The following is a 14,364-nucleotide window of genomic DNA, read 5'->3' on the forward strand; positions in this document are numbered from 1 at the left end:
CAAACAAGTTTTACATTCCGATTTTAAGCTGGACTACCTAGGGATGGAGAAATAAATATAAATATAATCCATGCAGAGCACATATACCGGGTGTTCATTAATGAATGGAATAAAGTAGCTACGTCACGTGATAACAATAAATCACGTACGCGCAATTCTTGCCTTGTAAATATGAAGCATAGGCTTTATCATTTTTTAATACATGATAACTTTAAGCACGGCGTCATCCAAACGCTTGTGAATGGCTCTGGTTTCGAAGAGCCCAAATCGGCACTTCAAGACAAACTCGCCGTTCAATTATGAACAAGCGGGTTGGGTTGTGGAGAAGTGTGCCGGGTTGGAAAGTCTTACCGTGATTAGGCGGGCTTTCCGTCTTAAGTTCTCTCCGAGAAAACCAGCAGCAATACCACATCTGAATGCTTTTCAGCGTTTGGTGGAAAGATTTAGGATGGTTGCAGCGACACGGCCATGTGTGCGCTCCGGGCGCCAGCCGATGACCCCTGATGAAATGGAACAGGTCAAGGATTTCTTCCGGAAAAATGCCACAGCTCATGCTCGGCAGGCGTGCGAAGAGCTTAAAATATCCATTGGAAAGGTATTGAAGATCCTAATTCTGTCATGGCCTCCCTCGATCGAAGTTCAACGATCTCGCGCGGAAGTGCCATCTGCACTGGCCCGCATACAGTCCCGACCTGTCCTGCCTGGATTTCTCGTTCTGGACTCAAGCTTTGGATCGCGTGATGGAATCGGAGCCGGAAACAATCAAAGAACTGAAGAAGGTCGTGGAGGACTTCGCCAGAGCATAAGCAAGGATCAGCTGAGGAAGATGGTCCGGCACACACAGCGCCGGGCAGAGCCGTGCGTGGCCGAGCGAAGGTGTTACTTTGAGCACTTCCTGTAGGAGACACAAGTGGCAAGCGGTGATCGCGGTGATGTCATCATAAATGATAAGCCCTCCTGAAAATGCAATGTGTGATTTGATAACGTGAGATGAATATATATCTTTCTGGTGCCTACCTACTTTATTCCATTCATTAATGAACACCCGGTAAGTCAACGGATTGATCGTTAATTAATGTCAGCATAGTTGCCTGGATAAACATGAAATAGAATGTCAGTTGTCACCGAAAATATTGACTATGTAGTATCCATGCAGCAAGTCAGCAGCCTTTCATCAAGGTCAGGTCATCGACCCAGACAAAGGTCACGGTCAGTGAGCACCAAGCGACGTCCCACAGGTCATTAGGCACGTGGAGGGGAGGGGGCGGAGGGGTGTCCCGGCTCGCTGCTGCATACCGTCCATCCGGAGAGAGAGAGAGAGAGAGAGAGAGAGAGAGAGAGAGAGAGAGAGAGAGAGAGAGAGAGAGAGAGAGAGAGAGAGAGAGAGAGAGAGAGAGAGAGAGAGAAAGAGAGAAAGAGAGAGAGAGAGAGAGAGAGAGAGAGAGAGAGAGAGAGAGAGAGAGAGAGAGAGAGAGAGAGAGAGAGAGAGAGAGAGAGAGAGAGAGAGAGAGAGAGAGACCAGCACGCACCACCAATGCATACCATGCCGTCCTCCCATCACTCCAGCTGACGGGCCTGATCCGACGGTCAGGGGCCGCATTAGCGTGTCAAGGGACTGGGACGGGAGGCGGCTCTGGGAGGCGGAACCGACCCGAGCGGGCCGACCCGTCATGCCCTGCGGCAGCGGCCGCGGCGGTCACTGTCATGACCCGGTGTACTGAATAGTGGGACGGATGGTAACGACTAGCATTGGCATAGCAGGAACCCGATCGCCGCGCGAGGATGAGCAGCATCATTTGTCTTTTGATGAGCTGATAATCATGGCGGAAGGTAGCACCAATACCGAACTATGAAATTACATGGAACTTGCCATACTAGCAGAATTTGCCACTCCACACCACCAGCGTCTCTCGCCTCCGACCCTCCTCTCTCAGACACCCCACCCACCGCCCTCCCCTCCCTCTCCACGGTGTCTGACCCGGCCTCAGTGGCGGCGTAATCCAGCGCTTAGCGCCGGCTTCTGGCTGCCAAACTCGGCCGCTAAATAGTGCCCGCGGTAATCCCGGCCTAGCATTGTGCCGCGGATGAGCGCAGAAGGCGCCAGCTCATCTCAGTAAACGAACGCCGCCACTAGAATAGAGCAGAGCCAACAAGAGACGCTGATAACGTTCAGAAGTTGGACCGATTTTATTTTATAGCATACCTAAATGCGTGGTGCTGTGCGGTGTGAGCATGAAATTAATGCATGCATGCGAATGGATTTCATATAAAGCTAAAAAGGTGCATACTGCATATGCGAAGATATTATAAAAACGGATATCGAGTAATCTTTGCCCGGGCGTATATGCCACTCGGAGTACAGTCTGTCAACTTCCCCTCTCGAACCGTCCGTACCTGCCGGCTGCCACTCTGGGTCCCCTCCCCTCACCCGTCCGTACCTGCCACTCGGGGTCCCCCCTTCTCCCGTCCGTACCTCCCACTCTGGGTACTCTTCCCTCTCCCGTCCGTACATACCTGCCACTCGGGGTATTCGTGCGGCTGCAGCGGGATCCGGTGCGATCCCGGAACCACGAACAGACACCCGTTCTGCTGGTGGACCCGCTCCATGGCCGTCCACGCACACACGATCCGGTCGGCCGGCCGGAACGGGAAGTAGTGCAGGTCCTGGAAGAAAAGAGGCGCAGAGAGGGGTTAGCTGACACATCATGCACTTACACATGTAGATTACATGTAGAACTAGATATCGGAGACATGATCACAGGGTAGCGATGTGAAGTCGCTGGAACCTGGACAAAATCTGATGATGCAGAGCATGTATGAATAAAGAAGGTGTGGTGAGTAACTAAGAGCTGGGTAATCGAGTTTGACAATCGCCCAGTAGGTACTCCAGCCGTGAGAAAGGTCCAACAAGTGGTGGCACTACAAGACAATTTATTCTCGACACGTGTTACTATCTCTCCTCGTCGTCAGTCAACAAAAAGGGCGATACAAGCGATAAAAGTGGAAAGGGGAAACCACAAATAAATCCTTAATTGAAGTTCTGTGGTACTTAACGTAGCTAGATCACATGGGCATAGAAGGGCACTCCTGCATACCTCTTCCAATATGTTTCACATGGTGGACACTCCAATAGGTATGGGACGAAAAAAAAAACATAAAAATGCACACTCATGGTGAACAGTTCGCACCAAGCGTTCGTACTTTGACCCTCGCGTACCTACAATCCTATGTCAATGTGGGCCGGCCGCTCTCAGGGGCAATTGAGATAGGTCCCGGCGGCAGCGAGCATGTGGACTGATTGACACTCGTGTCAACAATCACCGTATACCAATCGCCGGACTAGTGCAATAGATGGCCCAGTCTGAAAGCCATGTCTGCGGAACAAACAGCTGCTATTGAGCTTCTGTTAGCTGAGCAGTCAGCTAACATTCAGCCATCCATCCATGTGTCGAAAACCAGACCGAATGTCTCATCCAGCCGAACTAACAATGCCCGGTTCCGGGAGCCCAACACATCGCCAGCATTACAACCAGTAGTGCCACATGACCTATCCAAAGGTCAGGAGAGGTCAGTGTATATACCTATCGCCCGGAGCGGAGACCATTCACAGCCGGAAACACGCACCGTTCACAGTCGGTCAGAGATGACCTCTTCAGCTTGAAACCGGGTTGTGACCACGGACTTCATGTTCTATCTTGTGGTTCGATATCATAACGGAAGGAAGGTACATTGCACCTTAATTCGAGTTCGACCGTCTTTCATCTTCATAAATATAAGAATGAAAATGCACGTAATTAGCCATGTTTTCGTCAAACATTCATGCAGGTACAACCAAAGCCCCACTCCCATTGGAGATCTCTCCCTAGCAATAGTAATCTAATTTCCTGGAGGTCCCTACGGGACTCTAATGGCTAATTCCTGCGTTGTGTGCACCACATCGGCATTTGATCCTACGTTTACCTAATCTACATCCGTATATTCTCGGTAAATAACCGTACATAATACACACGTACAGAACATGCACACATCAGCCAGCTATGTCCCGTTCGCCACAAGAATGTTACGTTTAGCTCCAGCTGCCCCAGCCATCATTCCCCGTTTCTCGGACCAGCGGATGGAAGGGACGGCCATGGATGATATAAGGACGACCCTCCCTTCCCACTCAATCATCGCCCGTCCACGCACTCTTTCACCGGCAGTGGCCCAAACCCTAGGCACGTGTCACCTTCCCCGGAGTCGGGGAGAGCCGGGCAGAGAGGCAAATCATTCGGTGACGCAGGAGGGTATTCAGTCTGACTTGTAGGGGAAGTTGGGGGAACGCCGAAGACTTTTTTCTGACGCCCGTAGCACGCAAGGTAGACAACATACGCTATTCTTGTTGGCGTCATTCGAGAGGCCAGTCTTTTGCCTTTCAAACATACCAGGCGCATTTGATGAATTCGCATACCGTTAAGCGCACAAACTAAAAATATCAAAGAAGTGACTTTTTCGGCGTTGCCCCGGACTGCGGGGAAAGCCGAAAATGGGAGAAATGATCTACGGGGAATGCCGACATTGATGTTTTGCCATTTTATCTCAAACTTTATCCAGAATTCATCAAAGCTGACACACGTTTCAAGAGCTTGAGGACGCGGTGCACACTGGAAGTTATAATTGTGTGATATAATAAGAAAATGCCAGGTAAATCATTCCTTATAGGTAACAGGCCGTTGTGTCGGTTGAAAGTGTAATTTGTGTGACTGAAAATACGCGTTGCTATTCTACAGCAGTAAAGTCCACGTAGCGTGCTTTTAACACGTGCGTAATCGCACGTTTTCGGCATTACCCCAGCCAGCCATACTTTCATTTGCAGGCCCATAACTTTTCAACGTGCTGTATAAATTTCAAATAGGCAGCACACTTATGCAAAGACATGCTAAAGATTACTTGACCGAATTGGCCAGACAAACGGTAGCATAATGAGTAAAAAATGCAGCTTCAAAGGCGCATGTAGTACAAGGGAAACGTACCTTGAAAACGCTCTTGGCGCCCTCACAGTCGAAGTATTCCGAATGACGACTCGTAACAAACATGCGATAATTGTAGTCACTTAAGCTTCAGAGCATCACTGACAGGTGGCATCCATGTCTTACGGTTTTCGAAATATCTCGAATTTCGGCTTTGCCCCAACTCCGGCATTGCCCCAACTTCCCCTACGGGCGGCGCGGCCAGTGAGGATAGGACGCGGGAGGGGGGGGGGGTCACCAATCAATGTCTAATGTCTATAGTGAAGAAATCCTTAGTGTGCGGATATGGTGGATAAACTGACAGCTTGCCGTAATCCGGCATAGGAAGAGGAGAGGAGCTGAGTAACTATGAGGATAAGATACTAAGTCGTGAGAATAGATATACCTAGAGGTGGAAAGGGCGAAAGTGAAGGCTTGATGGAGATGACTACCTAAAATGAAGTTCATTATCATAGCAACATCATACGACATGAGGTATTTTAGTGCGGTTTGTGACAACTAAGCGGAGTTTCTATGATCGATTCAGTGACATAGCACGGCTGATAACAGATGTTTGCCGTGGAAAACAGCGCCTACGTTATAAAATACCGTCGGTGAGAGTATTATTTGAAGCTTCTTTTGTTTTGATAAATAGATGATTTCCCAGAAAAATACTGAATCAGCCTGATGAGCGACAGAGTATCACTCTTGTATATAGGTAATCCAGGTGGACACTGCCTATTCTGGCAACACCCCAGCCTCTCATTCTAAGTCACCGACTTTCCGTCAATACCGAGCACTCGTCCTGTGCTTACGGACAGCTCAGACTGGGAAATGCAGGCTCTCGAGTCACGCGGAGACCCACAGCGGCCACGACAACAGTTCTCTCCAGCACGCCCGGCCAGTAATTCGCAGCTAATCCACCCGGCGGGACAAAGCCGCTCTCACGTTTGGCATAGCTCTTGTTAAGCCTGCCTAGTGTTCGGCGAGTGAGCATAACGAAACATTACATTTCACTGAAACTTTGTTATGGTGGATGGCGCATGGTCCTAGATCCCACGCTAAGCAGGAATTGTTGAAAAGGACACCATGGATCCACCAACCGAGCATAACTTCCCCTGTTTGACAGAGGACTAGGGCACAAAGATAGCAACGAATAATTGCCATCGGACGCACCGTTTCCTCCATCAGACTGTACTGAAGCTGAGCTATTCATAACGCCGCTCGTACTTTAAATGCAGCGCAACTGAGCACAGGCGAGTGAAAAAGAATCGGCATATAAAAACCAGTGACCGGACCGGACTGTGTCCACTATTCAGCTATGTAGACAACGGTTGAGCGTTAGATTGACTCTGCCGTGTAAGTCCTTGAAAAAAATACTTCCGATCGACCTGTATTATAGACCAGGGCCTGCAGCACAACCCGCTATGAATAGCCTAGTTTCTGACATCGGACATCCGTCCATTCAAAGCACCAGTATCTCTATGAAAAGTTATAAAGTAAAGATATCGGAACTGTTGAGTTTAATGAGTGCATTTACACGGATCAAGCTAGAGCAGGGAATGCTGCGTGGGCATACACGGTCTGTTTTGCATGTGACCTTCCACGGAAAACAAATAGAACAACGGTACAATCAGGCGAATGAATGTAATGTTCAGAGTCGATTACTTACTACGGGGAATGATGCGACGGCCATTCTTCTCGGACAGTGATAATAATAATCATTCCTCCGTGGAGGGAGCTCGACAATTTGTTTGGTTAGCAATGTGTTTGCTTGGCTCCGCAGGAAAGCTAAAAACACTTCGTTAGACAAGGTGTCAAAAACAAGAAGCAGAGAGCCACTCGACGGCATGCCACCAAGTCACGAAACTAAAAACCCAACCAGCGCTACAAACAGCAGGTCTCGACGGTCACAGGTGCAAATATTTGCAGCCAAAGCGGGCATCCGACCGCGAAAATCGCCGTTCCGATATCGGAGGTGATGTCCGTCGAACCATCGATTAGGACTCGGCACGCACAAAGCAGCGATATGCAGGGGTGGGAGGGACGGATCAAAGACGCGCGGTCACGCGAAGTGCTCGGAAAAGGCACTTCTTACAGGTGCGAGGGCTGTCAGCCGTGACATATCATCGATATATGGATGCAGTGCAACATAGCATGCATGCGCCGATTCAGTATAATAAGAGTATTAAGTATTCCACAGCACAATGTTCAGTCATCGGACGACAAAACTAGTCCAATGTTGAATGTAACACACAAATTCCAAAGAAACGGAGGCGAACTATTCCCTCTCGCGGATGTTTCAAGCCATGGTAACCGGCTCATTAATGGCAAAAACTACACAATGAAGGGCAATAAAGACTGCATAATACTTTCTTCTCATCTCATAAAGACTCGCCCCTCTCAAGTGATCAGGTTTAGACCCCTTACTTTAATATATCACCTAAACTTTACTCCAGAGCGTTACAAATTCCGTTGCAACCCACCATGTCCGAAAACATTGCAAACAAAGTACTTAGCCAGTGGCCAAAGCTAACATTACCGGCTTACAAGTTACAAATATAGCAACTCAAGTGCGATATCAGCTCGCTCAGGTGTCCGCGTGCGCACCTGTCCCGCGCCACATCGTCCTCCGATAGCGGTATCAGTAACCAGCCCAGCAACAGACAGGCTCAAGACACTTCAGCTTCACCTAGGTCATGGCACAACTTGACATAGGTCAGTTGAAGTGTCCATGGCACATTGCTCAAGCGTCATAGGTACTTGAAACGGAACTAAGGTCATGGCACAACATACAGTGCTGAAGTGCTGTAGCTTTGAAAACCCATAAAAACGTCCCATATCTCAGCGTTCAAACAGGGTAGGAAAGAACCAGGCAACAAAAAAACGTCGAAGAGCAAATATGTCATGACGTAAATTAGCGAGTTTGATAGCAGAGCGTCTGACACCACATGACGAAAGCGTGTCGCGGGGTGGAATCCTACCGTCGCTACGTGAGAGATGAGACTAGTACATGCACTCGAGCAGGACGCGTGCTGAAAGTAATGGCTCTTTTTGTGTGCATCAAGTGCCAAGATAGAGACAAATGAAACCGACAGAGAGCCCTACATCAAACGCCTGGTTTTGTAACGAATATATTATCACACCATTGTTGCAATGATGGTGCAGGGACCATTATAACGTCGAATACCATGCAGCAAGCTCGGAAATCGGGACTGGATAATGCATATATGCATATGCGATTAATGCGACATTATGTAACATATATGCGAGTACAGTTCTCTTTCCCGTCCTGTCAGACTCATCCCCCCCCCCCCCCCGGATGGGTATCAGACAAACCTCTGCCCCGGCCTCACCTGGTGCATTGGGTGACGCGATGTCTTGGTGCCCGCGTCCGGTGGTTTATTGATCAGCATCGTGTGCATGGCCATGATGTTCTCTCCGAGGAAACCTTCCACCAAGTCCAGGATCTGGTGGGAGGGCGGAGGTCGTCAGAGGAGAGAGAGAGAGAGAGAGAGAGAGAGAGAGAGAGAGAGAGAGAGAGAGAGAGAGAGAGAGAGAGAGAGAGAGAAAGAGAGAAAGAGAGAGAGAGAGAAAGAGAGAGAGAGAGAGAGAGAGAGAGAGAGAGAGAGAGAGAGAGAGAGAGAGAGAGAGAGAGAGAGAGAGAGAGAGAGAGAGAGAGAGAGAGAGAGAGAGAGAGCCCGCAGTTTGTAACGATTTACTTTTTCATCGACAACATAAGCTGCCACAAATACGATCTTTGATCCAACCAAAAGCACATTGTGAGAAACGTGATCGGAAGAAGTTATCGGTCATAAAGTGATAGCACGACGGTAAGAACAGTCCATGAGTATTACATAAGCTATCCACTCTCTTTTATCGCGGCGATGTTTTTTTTCTTTCTTGCCTCCCCGTTTCTAACAGAAATATTCAAATAGAAACTACCAAATGCGACAATAAGCCAAATGTTCGACAGATAGGACACCTATGGTGTATTTGCTACTTTATCACAAGAGCTCCAGACACTTAGACACACCCACCATTCATAAGTTGTGGGGGCACATTACGCACATTCGTATCGCTTTTTCCTGTCTTTGAATGGTTACATTTTCAAACAGCAAAACGGCTGCCAAATGGCAGCTCATTGCTGGGGGTATTGGCGGAGGCGATACCAGGTAAGGAGAACGGGAACGGGGAGCGAACTGGGGGGGGGGGAGGGCTAGACAGTGGAGGGGTCATTGCCCGGGGGGAGGGGGCGATGGAGGGGGTTCGTTGCCGAGGGAGGACAGACACGCGGGAAGATAGGTGGAGGGGGGGTGGGGGTGGGGGGGGGGGGGTGGGGGCACCACCAGTGTGGGGCAGTTGCCATGGGCCGACTGGGAGGGCCACGGGGCGGGGAGAGTGGTGGCGCGACATGATAAAACGCCGCCGTTGCGCCGCCATGACGGTAACCGTGACTGTGGCAGAGGCAGTGGCGGTCACCAGTGACGGGGGGGGGGGGGGTCCGTTATCGGAGGGGGGGGGCAGGCGTTTCGGCGGGGCGGTGGCAGTGGCGGAGGTGACGCAACGGCCGAGGAAGAGACCAGAGACGAAGACAGCCGCGGCAGGGGGTCGCGAGGGGGGGGGGGGCGAGGTGTTCTCGAGCCGGCGCACCCACCTGTGGCAGCAGTACGAACTGGGAGAGCACGTCGTCCCAGACCCAGTCCTGCAGCTTGTTGACCACCCGCTCCTGCGGCACGTCCGCGCGGCCGCGCAGCGCGATGTCCTTCATCATCGTCATCTGCGACTTGGGCACCCGACCGTCCACAATGTCCAGGAAGCGAGCCCTGCAGCCGATGCGGGGCGGTGGCGTTAAGCTGAGTCCTTCTGACAAACTAAGACCCAAGTGAATGCGTTGAAATAAGAGAAGACATTTGAAATTGAATGAAAATAATCACAAAATGTTAGAGGAGCACAGGTAGATAATTTGAGATACGATTGAAGAAAACCACAAAATGTGAGGGAGTAGGCTGGTGATTTTGATTTTAGAGCAATCGGACTACAGAGGCCATCACAGAGGCGGCACAGTGTAACATGAGATACAGTGGGTTGTCAGACGACCAATGGACACGGCGCACGGCCGGCAGGTGACGGGCGGAGTCAGCCACTCCGCCGCCTTCCACACCGTCAGAGTCGCCTCTTTCCAAGACTAGCCAGCGTTTCTGGTGGGATTCACGGTGTGCAGCGCTCCCAAAACTTCATGGTCATATTGTGACTGCACGAAGGCAAACTATGGGACATTATAACAGGAAATAATTTACAAAGAGATAGTGGGAGTAACCTTGTGGATTCCCGATAAATGAGAAGGCTTAGTGAGCCTGGACAATGCACCCGTCGCTGCCGAATGGGTGAAAAAACCGACACGATAAAATAATGTAAATGTCTAGGATTGAGCATGACAGGAACCATTGCAGCGAATGAACCACTTTCATCACCCGCTAATGCAAACACGCAGACGAATTCTCAGATCTAAGCGAGCGGATCCGGACTTCCCCATTCAACTGACAGAGACCAACCTCGCTCCTGGTACCCTAGCGGGCGGTCTCAATCGCGCTTAGGGATCCGATCCGAATTGCTGATGCCAGTGGCGACACGGGCCGAGTTAGCATGACAAAAGCGGCGCAGAGGCGTAACTGGTGCGCCACGACCGTCGAGGAGTGCCGCACCTCGGCGACAGGGCCGGCGGCGATGTCGCTGTGAATTTATCGGCGGATGGAGTGCCCCCTCAGCGGCTCGTGGGCCGCCGTCGAATGGTGTCCATGCATCTCTGAAGAGGCAAGCGATGTTTCAACGGACCGTTTGATTATTGGTAGCATATGGCATAAGACACGGAGCAAACTGCTGCGAAACGACGAACAAAGGGATGCGCCGCAGGCTATATCTTCAGAACGTTTGATGTGCTACACCAGTTTTTCTGAATCAGCGGAAATTAAATCCAGCCACAAGTTAAAAAAGATAATAAAAAATCGTTTGCTAGTGGCAACGCGAACATTACGCAATCGTGGCAACACTCATTTACAAACTCCACCGCAATACAGACGAGAACTCTTAACACCAAGCAACTTTCCGTGTTTGCCACGCTACTGTCACTTCTAGCCCGCAGCTTGTTTTTAGACAAGGTCGCCTCGCTTCTACTCGTCAAAGGGTTAGCACGGCTCCAAGAGCTCTCGACCACGGACGAAGTTTCAATCTCCCCGGGCGCCGCGGAGCCGAGCGCCGGCTCCAAGCAGATGCTCCAAAACGCTCAAGATCAGCGGTTCGTGCCAGCCTAGAGAAGAGTGGTTCCGTTTGTGGAAAGCAAAGTTTTTGAATAGGAGAAAATAGACATGGCGAACAAATAGTGTGGACTAATGCAAGCAGAGCAGCCGCAGAAATCTCCGGGGAGGAGTATCACTATTCAGAGAGGGTTCGGAACGAGCGAATCAAACCAGTTCATTCATCAGTTGCAATAGGTGTGGTGTCACAGTTGGTCAATAAATAGGCCTGCGTATTACGTAAAGCATTCTGTGGACAGAAATAGCAGCAGTCCGATCCCCATTCAAGCAGACCCATGGGATAGCATTATGATAAAAAACGAAACAAACGCGAAAACGAGGCCCGGCCTCAGTTAAATCAGTAGGTGCGCTCCATAGAATAAACCATTAATTATTTACCATAATGGATATGCTCGGTAAAATCATAACTATATTGACAAGAGGCGCAGTCGCAGTTAAGCCTCATTCTAACATCCTGACCAGTTGCCAAAACTTCCCACGAAAATGTGTAAACTTCTTATCCTTCCTCTTATTCGGCTATATTACAGCCTCCCCAACAGCGGCCACGTAACCAAACCGCCCCATCCAATTGCTACACACTTCGACCCGACAAATAACGTCCTCCCCAGCATCTGAGAGCGCCCGCCTGCTCCATGCTCCATCAGGGCCACCCGGCGAGTCAGACGCAACTCTCGACCTCAACAGCAGACTCTTCGGTCATACAGCTCGGGATCGGCCGTCGATTCAAATGCAAATGATCGGTGCAGACTTTACAAACAACATTTGCTGTGTGTCGATGGCGGATGCGATACAGATTCCTACAGCGCAAACCAGTACAGCTCGCGGTTGGTAGTCGTTTTCCCGGCATTTCTTTATTCCTGCTTTCAGTCATGCCATTCACTTGTCTCATACAAAGATCCTCCCTAAAGAACCAGGCATCCATTGAGCAAGCCTTGTTAGTGGATATGACTGCTTACAAGTTGGAGTTCTTTCTGGGCATTTGTCGTCTGAACTATACCATCAATACAGCAAACATCTCCACAGCTGAGCTGAAGTGCTGTTCACTGTTCAGCTCGACTTCTCGCACCATCCCCTCAAATCAGCTTGCGTCTTTATACGCTTTCCTCTCCTCTTTCCAGGATCAGCCTTTCCCTGCACATTACCCCTTCTGCCAAGACCCTCCTCCATCCCCAGCTATTATCACTCATCCAAATCCCTTCCCCTCCCCAACCATCTCCGCCTCTCTTGCTCTTTCCCTCTCCCAATGCTCCCTCCAGTGGCGGCGGAACATCTTCAAATAAGGAGGGGGGGGGGGGGCACCGCCGACTGTTGGCCCCATTCTCTCCATGCAACGCCCATAGGACTTATGTTAAAATGCCAAAATCAAAGGGGGGCACGGTGCCCCCCCCCGTTCCGCCGCCTATAGCTCCCTCCCTCTCCCCTCTCACCTGAACTTGTCGAGCAGCTCATCGGGCACCAGTTTCTTCACCACCAGGAAGCCGTTCTCCTCGTAGTGCCGCCGCTGTTCCTCCGTCAGTCGGCCATTGTCCAACGTGAGTTGGTAGGAGGACGCAGTGTCACCCTCCTTCTCCAGCGGGCTGACGGAGATGTCCACACGCACCTGAGGGTCAACAGAGGTCAGCGCGGGTTGGGGAGGTCACAGAGGGAGGTCACTAAAGGTCAGTGGAGATTAGGGAGGCCATCAGAAGACATAATTTCACCAGTTAGAAGATAAACTGAGGCCAAAGCAGGTCATTAGATGATGGAGATAATGAAATTCGGTCTAGTTTTCTTCATTATGTCACTGAAAGTTCGAGCACAGTTTCAGTTCCTTTTCTTGGTTACAAATCCATAGGCTTTTTTTTTTTGGTGTCAGTTCCGTATGTTTTTTTACAAGTCGTAAAATGCCGGTAAAAATGACGGTATGAAACCTATGTCGGTAAAATGTCGGTCGTGTTCACAAAGCTAAAACGTAGGGTCTGCATTAGAGGTCACAGGGTAGACCATGAGCCCACATCACACATTCACGAAGGCGCAGTGTATCGTACCTTCATGCCAGACAGAGTCTGCTGGACGACTTGCCGGTTGGCCGCCATGATCTGAAACGGAGGCCAGGCGGGGGCTCGTCAGTCGACTGCGGGTCAAAGGTCAGTCCCGTTCGCCTGGCAGCGCAGTGCAGTAAACAGACGCTCTGCAGAGGCGGGGGCCACCACAGTTGAAATTGGAGGTGAAAATGTCACGGCATCAATGCGCAATGGCAGTTAGAAACAATGGGTGGACTGGAAGAGATGAATAATTCAATAACGCCAATGAGTTCGAGCAATCCAGAGACGTGGCACGGCGTAGCAACGCGGCTTGACGTTGATCTTATTGGAAAATAATGAAATAACTTCTCGATGTGCGGAGTTGTACGCCTCGTGACAGTGAGCTGTACAATTCGTATGGAATTAGGAAAATCACGTGAAATGAGTAGCTTAAAATGTTCTGCACGTATACAAAAATTGATCTCAACGATCTATTTATTTATTTTTATTTATTTATTTCACATCGTGACTGTCCTTTCCATCATACAATGGCTGTTCTTGGCAGTCGTGTCCAATAATCACGGAATTGGGAATCGTATGCACATCATTCAGGACAAACAATATACGACCATACAGCGTGTAAAAATATACCTCATCATGCAGTGTTCTTCTTAATCAGGGAGAACTAGTCATCGCCATACTGTTCCCTCAGCAGCATCGCCCGGTACTCCTTCTTAAATCTGTGCAGGCCTAGCTCGCGGAGTGCTGCTGGGAGGCTGTTATACATGGTCACAGCGCTATACAGAAATCGACGGCGGCCGGCCTCCGTTCGGATCATAGGCGTGTCCAGATGATCGGCTTGTCGAGTGCCGCGGCCATGCACGCTCCCTCGACACGCTATACTAGCACGCAGAACCTCGGGCTGTCCCGTGGCGAGCATCTTCTTTAGCAGCATGACTGATTGAAATCGCCACAAGTTCTCAGCTGAGAGCCATCGCAGTTCTCTCATGACGTCACTTATGTGATCGAACTTTCGGCGACCCGAGACAACGCGAGCGCCGA

The 14,364-nt window shown here is 50.2% G+C and overlaps 1 protein-coding gene across 10 annotated transcripts in view; it reads right to left on the reverse strand.

Moving 5' to 3' along the window:
• Window positions 1-14,364, reverse strand: part of LOC122366568 (phytanoyl-CoA dioxygenase, peroxisomal-like) — a 31,714-nt gene that overhangs the window by 1,872 nt on the left and 15,478 nt on the right. For all 10 annotated transcript variants that reach the window (XM_043338957.1, XM_043338958.1, XM_043338965.1 and 7 more), the window contains 5 exons: window positions 13,327-13,377; window positions 12,727-12,899; window positions 9,643-9,811; window positions 8,342-8,455; window positions 2,515-2,664 (listed from right to left, as the gene is read on the reverse strand). In XM_043338957.1, the coding sequence (XP_043194892.1) occupies window positions 2,515-2,664; window positions 8,342-8,455; window positions 9,643-9,811; window positions 12,727-12,899; window positions 13,327-13,377 (657 nt within the window). The remainder of the gene's footprint in view (window positions 1-2,514; window positions 2,665-8,341; window positions 8,456-9,642; window positions 9,812-12,726; window positions 12,900-13,326; window positions 13,378-14,364) is intronic.

The sequence above is a fragment of the Amphibalanus amphitrite genome, unplaced genomic scaffold, assembly GCF_019059575.1.
Source record: "Amphibalanus amphitrite isolate SeventyFive unplaced genomic scaffold, NRLGWU_Aamphi_draft 000816F_arrow, whole genome shotgun sequence".
Taxonomy (NCBI): Eukaryota; Metazoa; Arthropoda; class Thecostraca; order Balanomorpha; family Balanidae; genus Amphibalanus; species Amphibalanus amphitrite.